At 39.6% G+C, this 15,219-nt stretch overlaps 1 protein-coding gene and 1 pseudogene across 1 annotated transcript; both read right to left on the minus strand.

Moving 5' to 3' along the window:
* Positions 1 to 6,348: 6,348 nt before the first annotated feature.
* LOC145525423 (olfactory receptor 2AT4-like) lies at positions 6,349 to 7,314 on the minus strand. The gene is given in 1 exon segment (XM_081538288.1): positions 6,349 to 7,314. A coding segment is annotated over 1 exon segment (966 nt).
* Positions 7,315 to 8,421: 1,107 nt separating this feature from the next.
* LOC145525820 (large ribosomal subunit protein uL1 pseudogene) lies at positions 8,422 to 9,156 on the minus strand (annotated as a pseudogene).
* Between the last annotated feature and the right edge of the window lie 6,063 nt (positions 9,157 to 15,219).

Here is a 15,219-nt window from a genome sequence, read left to right on the forward strand (position 1 = left end):
TTATTTTAGTAATTAGCTCTTCTTTCTTTTTTTCATGGTCAGTCCAGATAATGTTTTTTCAAGTTTGTTGATACATTTAAAGAATCAGTGTTGGTTTTGTCTATCTTCTCTGCAGCTTTCCTATTCTCTTTTCATTTATTTCCAGTCTAATCTTTATCATTATTTCATGCCTACTGCTTGCTTTGAATTTAGTTTGCTTTTCTTTTCTAATATCTTAAAGTTAAAAATTAGGTTATTAATTTTGAGAGTACCCATTTTTAATGTAAATATTAATATAAGTATTTACAGCTATAAATTTCCCTCCAAGCACTGTTTTGGGCTTCCCTGGTAGCTCAGCTGGTGAAGAATCCACCTGCAGTGCAGGAGACCCCAGTTCTATTCCTGAGTTGGGATGATCCCCTGCAGAAGGGATAGGCTACCCACTCCAGTATTCTTGAGATTCCCTGGTGGCTCAGACAGTAAAGAATCTGCCTGCAACGTGGGAGACCTGGGTTTGATCCCTAGGTTGGGAAGATCTCCTGGAGGAGGGCATGGCAACCCGCTCCGGTATTCTCGCCTGGAGAATCCCCATGGGCAGAGGAGCCTAGTGGTCTACAGTCCATGGGGTTGCAAAGAGTCTGGCACTACTGAGTGGCTCAGCACAGCACAGAACAAGCACTGTTTTAGCTGCATCTCATAAGTTTTGATAATTATGTTTTCATTTTCATTCATCTCAAAATATTTTCTGATTCCCATTGTGATATCTTTTTTTGACCCATTGGTTATTTAGGAGTGTGCTGTTTAATTTCTAAATATTATGGAACTAGTATTCAGTAGCGAGCTTCTCTGGTGTCTCAGACAGTAAAGAATCTCCCTGCAATGTGGGAGACCTGGGTTCGATTCTCCAGTTGAGAAGATCCCCTGGAGGAGGGTATGGCAACCCACTCCAGTATCCTTGCCTGGAGAATCCCCACGGCCAGAGGAGCCTGGTGGGCTGCAGTCCACAGGGTCGCAAAGAGTCGGACACGACTGAGTGACTAAGCATAGCACAGATAGCATTCAGTGACAGCCTTTATTATTTTAAAGAAAGCATAGAAAAAGTGTGCATATTATTTTTACTATAACCACTTCATTTACCGTAAAGAATATAAACAATCAATGCATAAAAATAGTATTACAGGGACCTCCCTGTCAGTCCAGTGGTTAAGAATCCACACTTTCACTGTGTGGGAGCATGAGTCTCATCCCTGGTCAGGGAACTAAGATCCCGCATACTGTGAAGTGTGGCCAAAAAAAGAGTGTCACATAAATATGCTTCCCTGGTAGCTCAGCTGGTAAAGAGTCCACCCCGATTTGATTCCTGGGCCGGGAAGATCCCCTGGAGAAGGGATAGGCTACCCACCCCAGTATTCTTGGGCTTTCCTGGTGGCTCAGATGGTAAAGAATCCACCAGCAATTCAGGAGAGCTGGGTTCAATTTCTGGGTTGGGAAAATCCTCTGGAGAAGGGAACAGCTACCCACTCCAATTTTCTGGCCTGGAGAATTCCACAGACAAAGGAGCCTGGCAGGCTACAGTCCATGGAGTCGCAAAGAGTCGGACATGACTGAGCAACTTTCACTTTCAAGAAAGAATTTTCGCTTTGCATAAGTGATAAGTAAAGTCAGTTTTAGAACTCAACATTCTAATTAAGTTTAAATGTATTTTAAACTAGCTTTTGAAATCTTAGAATCATTTTTTAAATTATTTTTTAATATTTCTTCTTCCCTCCTCTCCCAGTAACATTGAGTAGCATTGAAATATGGAATATAATACATAGTAGGCTCATGATATACATACTTAATACATGATAGCTTGTGTCATTTAGCTGACAGATTTGATTTTTTCCTACAAGAAGCTTAGGTAGCCATTTGTGAGGACAGATTACTTTTACAAAATCCGATCATCTCTTCCTGTAATACAGCTTGGCTTACGTGATTACTCCAGGGCTTAGTTGTTTTTTGTGTTTTTTTTTTTTAAATCTGCACTAGGAAGAATCAGTAACATTAGGATTATTAGTTGTGCACACTATGACTCAGGATGAGCACTACACTTTTAGGTTAAAGTGAAACTGATTTTCAGGAAGTATTTTCCTGATGTAAGTACACCTTATCTGAGTTTAATGTAAGAAGGTTCTGAAGGCTATAAACCTAACGCAAGTAGGACCTTAACACTGGCAGGCAGTCATCCTATATGTCCCTGCTTTGTTCCCTTGTCTTCTCTTCTACGTGTCTTTTTCATTCCTTCTCTTCTCAGTCCACGGATACCTATTCCCATTGTCACTACAGCGAATGAGGAGAGAAGTCCTGCAGAGTTCCATCCCATCTTCACTCACCTACCAGCATCTGTGCCCACACCCTGCCTAGGAAGTTGGTCTGTTCCCATGAACTTTTGATGCTCCTATCTGAAGCCAGTCCTTTCAATAATGTTCCCCTCTGCCTCCTATCACCAACTTTTTTACTCTCTCCTGGATTATTTCCATCAGTGTACAAATATGCTGTTTTTACTCCCATCTTAAACCACTGGTTAAATTTTTATTTTTTAGGATTCAAAAAAGTTTAAAATATGGATAGACTGTGATTTTAGGGGGGTAAGAAAAGGACGGTATATGACAAAATATGTTCATTAGGAGGAAAACAAAGTTCAATATTTATAAGATGTAATTAATATTTCTTTAAAGAGTGAAAGAAAATTCAGTAGATAATAGTAAATACAAAATACAAAATAACTCAGTGTATTAGATCAAGGTATTTTTCAGTTACATTAGTATGTTACTCTCTAAATATTTAATCTGTAATAACAGTGTTCTTTGAATGAATAGTATGCATAAAATTATTTATAAGAAAACTTGCAGCAATATACACATATTTTTAAACATACTTTTAAAAAATATTCTTTTCCATTATGGTTTATCACAAGATATTGAATACAGTTTCCTGTGCTATACTTTAGGACCTTGTTTGTCTATTCCAAACATAATAGTTTGCATCCACCAACCCCAAACTCCCAGTCCATCCCTCTCCTCCCCTCTCCCTTGGCAACCACAAGTCTGATTAAATTTTTAAAATCAGGGTCCTGAACAGTGCTACAATATGCTACCATTCCTCTAAGACAGAGTGGAAATATGGCCCAAATTGCCATATTTTAAAATAATATAGTCATGTTTATTTATTATGCATATATTTATAAATATATGGTTTTGCTTATATTAAAAATGGAAAGAAAAAAATGGATAAAAATTGTTTCTTCAAGGGGGATGCAACAGGTGAAGGGAGCAGAAATGGAGGCTAGAATTCACTAAAAAATTACTTGTTTCATAATTTTGACTTAAAATTGTTGTATTTGTGACTTTAGAATCAGGTATGGGGACTTCCCTGGCAGTCTAGTGACTAGGACTTCTTGCTACCACCATGAGAGGGCAGGGGTTCAATCCCGGGTAGGGGAACAAAGATTCCACATGCCTTGCGGTATGGCCAAAAACTGATATAATTTTTTTAAAAATCAGGTATGAAGACACTCATTATTATTTACTGGAATTCTCACTCTCTGCTAATGCCCTTGCTTTAAGTTCCACTTAAGTGCTGCACCTTTATCACAATTTGCTAAGGAAAATGTTCTTCCCTTTAACCCATGCCATGAAAATGTCATTGCCTGCTCCATTCACTATTCTGAGAATGGTTTTCCCTTCCTGCCTGTTTGGGTGGGGGTTGGGGGGAGCCCAACAGTGTAGAGAACTACATCCTGATCCCTTTTTGACTTGTGTTATTCCTGAAACGGATTGGGTGTTAAAATCCTTTGGGTTTAATTGAGTGTTAACTCCATTTCTTTCTCTTTTTTTGGCTGCGCTGGGTCGTTGTTGCTTTGTACTCCTGGCTTTTTCTAGTTGCAGAGAGCAGGGGCTACTCTTGGTTATGGTCCCCAGACTTCTCCTTGTCATGGCTTCTCTTATTGTGGAGCACTGGCTCCAGGCTTATGGGCTTCAGTGGTTGCATGTTTGCTCCAGGGCATGTGGGATCTTCTTGGACCAGGGATGGAAACCATGTTCCCTGGTCAGCACTAGAGTGAAATCTCTCCTTCTTCAATTGGAGCAGTTTAGGGCTTCTGTTCAATCAGTTCACATCCATTGTGGTGTTAACTCCATACAAACAGAAACAAGTGCATAGGTTAACAGTATTTATGGAAGACATTTGTATTGATATCTTGGATTAGATATTACCCTGTGTTCCTGTTGCCCCTTGTGCTTCCCTCTGAAACATCATCTACCTCACTACACTTTTTCCACCCATGTCTGTCTTCCTCACCAGACTGTGAGTGAATTGAGGGCAGTGATGGTCCCAAATTACCTCTGTCTCTTAGCTTTTACAGTAGATTGTGTGGGTATGCATGTGTGCTAAGTCACTTCAGTTGTGTCCAACTCTTTGTGACCCTATGGACGGTAGCCTGCCAGGCTCCTCTGTCCATGAGATTCTTCAGGCAAGAATACTGCAGTGGGGTGCCATGCCCTGCTTCAAGGGATCTTCTCGGCCCAAGGATTGAAGACACGTCTCTTACGTCTCCTGCATTGGCAGGAAGATTCTTTACCACTAGTATCACCTGGGAAGCCCACTATATAGATTAATACTTCCCAGATGCTCAGTAAAGACTTCTTAAATGAATGGACAAATGAAGAAAATGATATTCAGCAGCTTGATGCTTACCATGGATGTGAAAACCACCACCATCCATTGTACCCATGGGAAGACTTGGACCAAACATTGAGAACTACCATCGGAAACTCTGCCCGATGGAATGATGCCTTGTCAGAGATTATAATGAGATACAATATTCATACAGAGTGGAACTGTATAAAGCCTAAATATATAGTTTAACTGTAAAGAAAATACTCATATCACCATCACTCAGGAGAGAATGAAACATTGACAACACCTCATAAGCCCCTCGGCAGCTCTCTCTGAAAACAACCCTCTCCCTCTCCTGCAGAAATAACCATGATTTTGATGTTTGTAATAAACATGCCTTCTCTTTTCTTCATAGTTACTGACATCTGTATGCATTGATAAAAAATGTATTTAACTTTGTCTGTCTTTAAGCTTTATACAACTGAAATCATATCACATGTGTCCTTTTGAGTTGTGATTCTTTCAATACTATGAGATTCTTCTAGGTTGTTGCATGTATACATAATTCCTTCATATTTTATTGGCATATAGTGTTACATTTTAGGAACATTTCACAAAATAGGGAAATGCTACTGTTGCTAGATCATAGAATATGTGTGTCTTCAACATCATAAGAGAATGATAAAGATTTTCCAAAATGGCTGTACCAATTAGCATTCCCACTCTCCGTGTATGAGAGCTCCATCCATCCACATCCTAGCCAACACGGGTATCATCAGACTTTGACATTTTAGCCAGTCTGATTGGTTTCTAGTTGTAACTATTTGCTGTTGTAATTTACACTTCTATTACTAAAGAGCTTGAGCACACTTTCTTATATTTATTGGACATTTGTTTATTCTCTTTTGTGCAGTATTTTGTTCTAGCAGTATATTTTTTTATGGCTTGACTACCTGTTTTAAAAATTGATTTGATTTTCTGTATATCCTGGCTATGAATCTTGAGTTTTTTGTTGGTAATATACATAAGAAATAACTTCTTTTGTTCTGTAGCCTGGCTTTCCAGTCTCTTTTTGGTGTCTTTGGGTGAATAGAAATTTTACATTTTAAAGCATTCAAATTAATGCTTTTTTTTCTCTACATTTGGATTTTAAAAATCTTACTTAAGAAATACTTTCCTTCTCCAAGATCAGGACTATAGTCTCCTACACAGTTGTACAGTTCTACCTTTCCTATTTAGGATGAGATTGATTTTTGTGTGTGTTTGAGGTAAGAGACAAATTTCATCTTTTGACGTGTGGATATCTGATAGTTCTAATACTATCATACACTGATATACAGTGTCATTTAAATATCAATTGCCCATATACTCAAGGGTCTGTTTCTGGGCTCTCTGCTGTGTTTCACTGATCTATGTCTTAATAACTACTTTGTCTGCATTCCTGTCTTTATCCTTACTTTAGACCCATTATGTTAAAAAATCTGATTGGTACTTTTAAGAAGATACTTTATATACTGTATCTGACATTCTTATTTCTTTCCACAAAAGGACTGATTTCATTATTTAGCTTTTCATTAATTTTGGAAAGGGAAGCTCCAATAGTGCATTTTTGGCCCTGCTATAAGTCATTCTTTCCTTCAAAAAAATTTTTTATGGCATTCTCTCTTCTCAACACACAGGTATCCTGGGTGCAGGATTAACTATATCTAAGGATCAAAGGTCCCCAGAATGCCCTAGGTCTTGAGGACATGATATTTTGGTGATGGCTGCTTTGACATCCTTGTTCCTTAGTGTGTAGATGAGAGGGTTGAGGACAGGTGTGAGAATAGCAAACACCACGTTGCCCACGATGTGGAAGTTGAGGGGCAGGTCAGCCCTGTCGGCCACATAGGCTATGGCAATGGATGAATAGTAGGTGCCAACCACCAGGAGGTGGGAGCTACAGGTGGAGAAGGCTTTGGAGCGTCCTTTTCGGGAGCTTATGCAAAGGACTGAGGCCAGGATATGGGCATAGGGGAGAAGCACCAGGAGAAGGGGCAGGAAGGACACCATCATGGCGATGCAGAAGCCCATGAATGTCTGGGGTGTGATGTCAGAGCAGGAGGCATGGACCACAGCTAAGTGGTCACAGAAGCAGTTGTATATGTAAACAGTGCTGTCAAAAGTCATGTGGGAGGTCTGCACCACTGCTAGGATGGGCAGAAGGAGTGCAGTGAGCCAGGCACTGGCTGCCAGGGCAGCATTGGTCTATGGGGTCATGAGCACAGGGTAGTACAGTGGGCGGCAGATAGCCATGTAGTGGTCATAGGCCATGACCACCAGGAGGAAGGCTTCAGAGCAGGAGAAGCTGTGGAAGAGGTACATCTGCAGGAAGCAGGCGGAGAAGCTGAGGTAGTGGTCCCCAAGAAAGAGGAGGGATAGCATCTTTGGGACAGTGGATGTGGTGAAGAGGATATCCAGGGCTGAGAGGTTGATCAGGAAGAAGTACATGGGCTTATGGAGTCTGGGCTCTATCACCACGGCCACCAGGATCAGGGCGTTACCCACCAGGATAAGCAGGTAAAAGGACAAGAAGATGAAGAAGACAGGGAGGAAGAAGACGTCCTGTAGAGAGGGGATGCCCACCAGGTAGAAGATGGGTGAAGAGTCTTTTGATCCATTACAGCTTGTGGCATACATGGTGGTAGAGAGCTATATGCCAGGGTGACAGGCAGTCAGAGCATCTGGAAACTAGATAAAACAGAAGTTTGGAAGGAGAATTCTGTATAGTTCACTCTACAATGATTGCAATCCAAATCATTTATGACTGAGTTTAGAGGACTGGGGATATCATTCTTCCATCTTAACCCACAATTTACTCCTTCCTTCTTCCATATTTTATTTAGTAAGTACCTACAATGCACAAGGCTGTGAGAAGGTAAATAAGGCACATAAGGCCCCTGCCTTTACAAGGCTTAAATTCTAGTAGAAGGATGGTGGATTTAAAAGCAAACCACATAGGATTTCCCTGGTGGTCCGGTGGTTAAGACTCTGTACTCCCAATGCAGAGGGCCTGAATTCAATCCCTGTTCAGGGGACTAGATCCCACATACTGCAACGAAGATTCCCTATGTGGCAACTGAGATCCAGAAGAGCCAAATTAATAAATAAATATTTTTTTTATTTTTTATTTTTAATAAATTTATTTATTTTAGTTGGGGGCTAATTACTTTACAATATTGTAATAGTTTTTGCCATACATTGACATGAATCAGCCATGGGTTTACATGTGTTCCCCTTCCTGGACCCCCCACCCACCTCCCTCCCCATCCCATCCCTCTGGGTCATCCCATTGCCCCGGCCCTGAGCCCTTGTCTCATGCATCGAACATGGAATGGTGTTCTGTTTCACATACGATAATATACATGTTTCAATGCTATTCTCCCAGAACGTCCCACCCTCACCTTCTCCCTCAGAGTCCATAAAATTGTTCCATGCATCTGTGTCTCTTATTCTGACTCGCATATAGGGTTATCGTTACCATCTTTCAAATTCCATATATATGCATTAGTATACTGTATTGTTGTTTTTCTTTCTGGCTTACTTCACTCTGTATAATGGGCTCCAGTTTCATCCATCTCAGTAGAACCGATTCAAATGTATTTTTTTTAATGGCTGAGTAATATTCCATTGTGTATATGTACCACAGCTTCCTTATCCACTCGTCTGCTGATGGACATCTTGGTTGCTTCCATGTCCTGGCTATTGTAAACAGTGCTGCGATGAACATTGGGGTACACGTATCTCTTTCTTTTTTTTTTTTTTTTTTTTGATGGTTTAGTGTGGTTTATTAAGCTGTGCCTTAGTACAGACGCTGGGGCTTGCCCATGGTGCTCTTAATGTACAAGGCCCTGACATTCTGCCAATTTTTCTTGAGCAATGACACCAGGAAGTTGACAGCCAAGTGGATATTGTACACAAGCTCATCATCTGTCATCTTCACGTGGCCAACAGCCACTGCCAGACACAGCACCTTCTTCATCTGGAACTTGATCGTGGACTTCACTTCATCAACTTTGGCCACCATGTTCTCATTGTGGGTCAGCAAGGAAGGGAACTTGGCCAGCCTTGTTCAGGCCTGGGCCCAAGATTCGGGGGATCTGCTTGATCAGAGACTCTGAAGCCAAAAAGGCATCATATTTCTTGGCCAGCTTCTTGACCAGTTTCTTATTCTTGTTGAGTTTCTTCAGCGCCTCGATGTCCATGTGGGGGATATCCACAGCCTTGGCCTCATCACAATGCTGCTGGTCCCCCAAGACACATACGGAGAACTTGGGGCGGGGAGTGGACTTAAGCCTGACGGTGCCCGAGAAACGTTTGTCCTTCTGAGGGTCATAGTTCTTCAGGCTGATCTGAAGCTCCACCGTCTCCAAAAACTTGCTGCGCTTGCGCTGGTTCCCGTGCAGGACTTCCCGCACCGCCTCGTAGAGGGTGTCGCGGGAGACTTTGCTGCTCATGGTTCCCTACGCCGCGATAACCGGAAAAAAGAGCCACGTATCTCTTTCAATTCTGGTTTCCTCGGTGTATATGCCCAGCAGTGGGATTGCTGGGTCATATGGCAGTTGTATTCCCAGTTTTTTAAGGAATCTCCACACTGTTCTCCATAGTGGCTGTACTAGTTTGCATTCCCACCAACAGTGTAAGAAGGTTCCCTTTTCTCCACACCCTCTCCAGCATTTATTGCTTGTAGACTTTTGGATAGCAGCCATTCTGACTGGTGTGAAATGATACCTCATTGAGGTTTTGATTTGCATTTCTCTAATAATGAGTGATGTTGAGCATCTTTTCATGTGTTTGTTAGCCATCTGTATGTCTTCTTTGGAGAAATGTCTGTTTAGTTCTTTGGCCCATTTTTTGATTGGGTCGTTTATTTTTCTGGAATTCAGCTGCAGAAGTTGCTTGTATATTTTTGAGATTAATTGTTTGTCTGTTGCTTCATTTGCTATTATTTTCTCCCATTCTGAAGGCTGTCTTTTCACCTTGCTTATAGTTTCCTTTGTTGTGCAAAAGCTTTTAATTTTAATTAGGTCCCATTTGTTTATTTTTGCTTTTATTTCCGATATTCTGGGAGGTGGGTCATGGAGGATCCTGCTGTGATTTATGTCGGAGAGTGTTTTGCCTATGTTTTCCTCCAGGAGTTTTATAGTTTCTGGTCTTACGTTTAGATCTTTAATCCATTTTGAGTTTATTTTTGTGTAGGTGTTAGGAAGTGTTCTAGTTTCATTCTTTTACAAGTGGTTGACCAGTTTTCCCAGCACCACTTGTTAAAGAGATTGTCTTTTCTCCATTGTATGCTCTTGCCTCCTTTGTCGAAGATAAGGTGTCCATATGTGCGTGGGTTTATCTCTGGGCTTTCTATTTTGTTCCATTGATCTATATTTCTATCTTTGTGCCAGTACCATACTGTCTTGATGACTGTGGCTTTGTAGTAGAGCCTGAAGTCAGGCAGGTTGATTCCTCCAGTTCCATTCTTCTTCCTCAAGATTGCTTTGGCTATTCGAGGTTTCTTATATTTCCATACAAATTGTGAGATGATTTGTTCCAGTTCTGTGAAAAATACCATTGGTAGCTTGATAGGGATTGCATTGAATCTATAGATTGCTTTGGGTAGTATACTCATTTTCACTATATTAATTCTTCCAATCCATGAACACGGTATATTTCTCCATCTGTTTGTGTCCTCTTTGATTTCTTTCATCAGTGTTTTATAGTTTTCTATATATAAGTCTTTTGTTTCTTTAGGTAGATATATTCCTAAGTATTTTATTCTTTTTGTTGCAATGGTGAATGGTATTGTTTCCTTAATTTCTCTTTCTGTTTTCTCATTATTGGAGTATAGGAATGCAAGGGATTTCTGTGTGTTAATTTTATATCCTGCAACTTTACTATATTCATTGATCAACTCTAGTAATTTTCTAGTAGAGTCTTTAGGGTTTTCTATGTAGAGGATCATGTCATCTGCAAACAGTGAGAGTTTTACTTCTTCTTTTCCTATCTGTATTCCTTTTATTTCTTTTTCAGCTCTGATTGCTGTGGCCAAAACTTCCAAAACTATGTTGAATAGTAGTGGTGAGAGTGGGCATCCTTGCCTTGTTCCTGACTTTAGGGGAAATGCTTTCAATTTTTCACCATTGAGGATAATGTTTGCTGTGGGTTTGTCATATATAGCTTTTATTATGTTGAGATATGTTCCTTCTATTCCTGCTTTCTGGAGGGTTTTTATCATAAATGGATGCTGAATTTTGTCAAAGGCTTTTTCTGCATCTATTGAGATAACCATATGGTTTTTTTCTTTCAATTTGTTAATGTGGTGTATTACATTGATTGATTTGCGGATGTTAAAAAAACCTTGCATTCCTGGGATAAAGCCCACTTGGTCATGATGTATGATCTTTTTAATATGATGTTGGATTCTGTTTGCTAGAATTTTATTAAGGATTTTTGCATCTATGTTCATCAGTGATATTGGCCTGTAGTTTTCCTTTTTTGTGACATCTTTGTCTGGTTTTGGAATTAGGGTGATGGTGGCCTCATAGAATGAGTTTGGAAGTTTACCATCTTCTGCAATTTTCTGGAAGAGTTTGAGTAGGATAGGTGTTAGCTCTTCTCTAAATTTTTGGTAGAATTCCGCTGTGAAGCCGTCTGGTCCTGGGCTTTTGTTTGCTGGAAGATTTCTGATTACAGTTTCGATTTCCGTGCTTGTGATGGGTCTGTTAAGATCTTCTATTTCTTCCTGGTTCAGTTTTGGAAAGTTATACTTTTCTAAGAATTTGTCCATTTCTTCCAAGTTGTCCATTTTATTGGCATATAGCTGTTGGTAGTAGTCTCTTATGATCCTTTGTATTTCTGTGGAGTCTGTTGTGATCTCTCCATTTTCATTTCTAATTTTGTTGATCTGATTCTTCTCCCGTTGTTTCTTGATGAGTCTGGCTAATGGCTTGTCAATTTTGTTTATCTTCTCGAAAAACCAGCTTTTAGTTTTGTTGATTTTTGCTATGGTCTCTTTTGTTTCTTTTGCATTTATTTCTGCCCTAATTTTTAAGATTTCTTTCCTTCTGCTGACCCTGGGGTTTTTCATTTCTTCCTTCTCTAGTTGCTTTAGGTGTAGAGTTAGTTGATTTATTTGATTTTTTTCTTGTTTCTTGAGGTACGCCTGTATTGCTATGAACCTTCCCCTTAGTATTGCTTTTACAGTGTCCCATAGGTTTTGGGTTGTTGTGTTTTCATTTTCATTCGTTTCTATGCATAATTTGATTTCTTTTTTGATTTCTTCTGTGATTTGTTGGTTATTCAGAAGCGTGTTGTTTAGCCTCCATATGTTGGAATTTTTAATAGTTTTTTTCCTGTAATTGAGGTCTAATCTTACTGCATTGTGGTCAGAGAAGATGGCTGGGATGATTTCAATTTTTTTGAATTTACCAAGGCTAGATTTATGGCCCAGGATGTGATCTATCCTGGAGAAAGTTCCATGTGCACTTGAGAAAAAGGTAAAATTGATTGTTTTGGGGTGGAAAGTCCTGTAAATATCAATTAAATCTAATTTGTCTATTGTATCATTTAAAGTTTGTGTTTCCTTGTTAATTTTCTGTTTAGTTGATCTATCCATATGCGTGAGTGGAGTATTAAAGTCTCCCACTATTATTGTGTTATTGTTAATTTCCCCTTTCATACTTGTTAGTATTTGCCTTATATATTGTGGTGCTCCTATGTTGGGTGCATATATATTTATGATTGTTACGTCTTCATCTTGGATTGAACCTTTGATCTTTATGTAGTGTCCTTCTTTGTCCCTTTTCACATCCTTTATTTTAAAGTCTATTTTATCTGAAATGAGTATTGCGACTCCTGCTTTCTTTTGGTCTCCGTTTGCATGGAATATGTTTTTCCATCCCTTCACTTTCAGCCTGTGTGTGTCCCTAGTTTTGAGGTGGGTCTCTTGTAGACAGCATATATAGGGGTCTTGTTTTTGTATCCATTCAGCAAGCCTTTGTCTTTTGGTTGGGGCATTCAACCCATTTACATTTAAGGTAATTATTGATAAGTATGATCCCGTTGCCATTTACTTTGTTGTTTTGAGTTCGTGTTGAAACATCCTTTCTGTGTTTCCTGTTTAGAGAAGATCCTTTAGCATTTGTTGGAGAGCTGGTTTGGTGGTGCTGAATTCCCTCAGCTCTTGCTTGTCTGTAAAGCTTTTGAATTCTCCTTCATATCTGAATGAGATCCTTGCTGGGTACAGTAATCTGGGTTGTAGATTATTCTCTTTCATTACTTTAAGTATGTCCTGCCATTCCCTTCTAGCCTGAAGGGTTTCTATTGAAAGATCAGCTGTTATCCTTATGGGGATCCCCTTGTGCGTTATTTGTTGTTTTTCCCTTGCTGCTTTTAATATTTGTTCTTTGTGTTTGATCTTTGTTAATTTGATTAATATGTGTCTTGGGGTGTTTCGCCTTGGGTTTATCCTGTTTGGAACTCTCTGGGTTTCTTGGACTTCTGTGACTATTTCTTTCCTCATTTTAGGGAAATTTTCAACTATTATCTCCTCGAGTATTTTTTCATGGCCTTTCCTTTTATCTTCTTCTTCTGGGACACCTATGATTCGAATGTTGGGGCGTTTCATATTGTCCCAGAGGTCCCGGAGGTTTTCCTCATTTCTTTTGATTCTTTTTTCTTTTTTCCTCTCTGCTTCGTTTATTTCCATCATTCTATCTTCTACCTCACTTATCCTATCTTCTGCCTCCGTTATTCTACTGTTGGTTCCCTCCAGAGTGTCTTTTATCTCCTTTATTTCATTATTCATTCTATATTGACTCCTTTTTATTTCTTCTAAGTCCTTGATAAACATTTCTTGCATCTTCTCAATCTTTGTCTCCAGGCTATTTATCTGTAACTCCATTTTGCTTTCAAGATTTTGGATCATTTTTATTATCATTATTCTAAATTCTTTTTCAGATAGATTTCCTATCTCCTCCTCTTTTGTTTGGCTTTGTGGGCATTTCTCATTTTCCTTTACTTGCTGAGTATATCTCTGCCTTTTCATCTTGTTTAGATTGCTGTGTTAGGCATGGCCCTTCTGTATTCTGGTAGTATGAAGTTCCTCTTTATTGTGGAGGTTTCTCACTGCGGTTGGGGTTGGACAGGTGGCTTGTCAAGGCTTCCTGGTTGGGGGAGCTTGTGTTGGTGTTCTGGTGGGTGGAGCTGGATTTCTGCTCTTTAGAGTGCAATGGAGTGACCAGTATTAATTTTTGAGATGTCTATGGATTTGGTGTGCCTCTGGGCAGCCTGTATATTGATGCTCAGGTCTATGTTCCTGCGTTGCTGGAGAATTTGCGTGGTATGTCTTGCTCTGGAACTTATTGGCTCTTGGGTGGAGCTTGGTTTCAGTGTATATATGGAGGCTATTGGATGGTCTCTTATTAATTAATGTTTCCCCTGGCTTTCAGTCTTATTCTTGTAGTAGCCTCTAGACTTCTCCTTCCATACAGCCTCAATAATAAAACTTTTAGGTTAATGGTGAAAAGATTCTCCACAGTGAGGGATACCCAGAAAGGTTCACTGAGTTACATGGAGAGATGAGGTGGGGGGGGTTTGGGGTGACCAGGAGGGGAAGAGGGGAATTCAAATGTGGAGAGAGCAATCTAGCCAGTAAGCACTTCCCTCTGTGCTTTCTACAGTTTGGAACCCTCAGAGTGGTTCACAGAGATACATAGAGAGGGGGGAGGAAGGTAATAGAGGTGAGCATGAGTAGAAAGGGAGGAATCAAGAGGGGAGAGAGAGATCTGGGCAGTATCCTGTTCCTGAAGTGTTCTCCGGTACCCAGAACACCCTCAGAGATTCACAGAATTGGGTTGAGAAGAGAAGGAGGAGGGTGGGAGATAGAGGTTCCCTGGGGGAGAAGAAAGAGCATCAATAGGGGGAGAGAGTGATCAGGCCAGTGATCACACTCCTGAGTAAAAATGGGTCCTAAAGATTGGGTTCTTAAATGTACAAAATTGATATCAAATATGTAAAACAAAGATTAAAAATCTAGAGTAGAGGTTAGACTCTTATAAAACTTACAATATAAAAAAAAAGAAAAAAGGAAACAGTGTAAAAAGAAAAAAAACCAGTGAAACAGTAAAAAAAGAAACAATAAAAAAAGTAAAACAGGAAAAAAAACATTAAAAAAAGAAAACACAAAAGGTATAAGATATATGTATGTAGTTTGCTTCAAAAATAGGGTGTTTTTTTTTTGCAAGTTAATAGTGGGTTATGAAAATGAAATTTAAAGGTGTAATAGAGGACTTGAAGAAAAAGGAAAGAAGAGAAAAAAAAATTAAAAAAAAAAAATAGTAAAAAATATATATATATCCCGGACTTTCTCTGGAGCTGTTGTGAGCAGTGTGGGATCTGCTCAGTTTCAGATAGATCCTTATTCCTGCTTATACTTTTCAAGATCTATAGGTCCTTTTCAATGCAGTCGGTATTAACTACAGGGATTTTAATCTGTTTGCCTGTCCCTTCCAAAGCGCTTCCCTCTGTTTATTTGGCTTCTGTTTGGAGATCTCT

The sequence above is a fragment of the Giraffa tippelskirchi genome, chromosome 11 (assembly GCF_054371585.1).
Source record: "Giraffa tippelskirchi isolate mGirTip1 chromosome 11, T2T-mGirTip1v1.2.pri, whole genome shotgun sequence".
Classification (NCBI taxonomy): domain Eukaryota; kingdom Metazoa; phylum Chordata; class Mammalia; order Artiodactyla; family Giraffidae; genus Giraffa; species Giraffa tippelskirchi.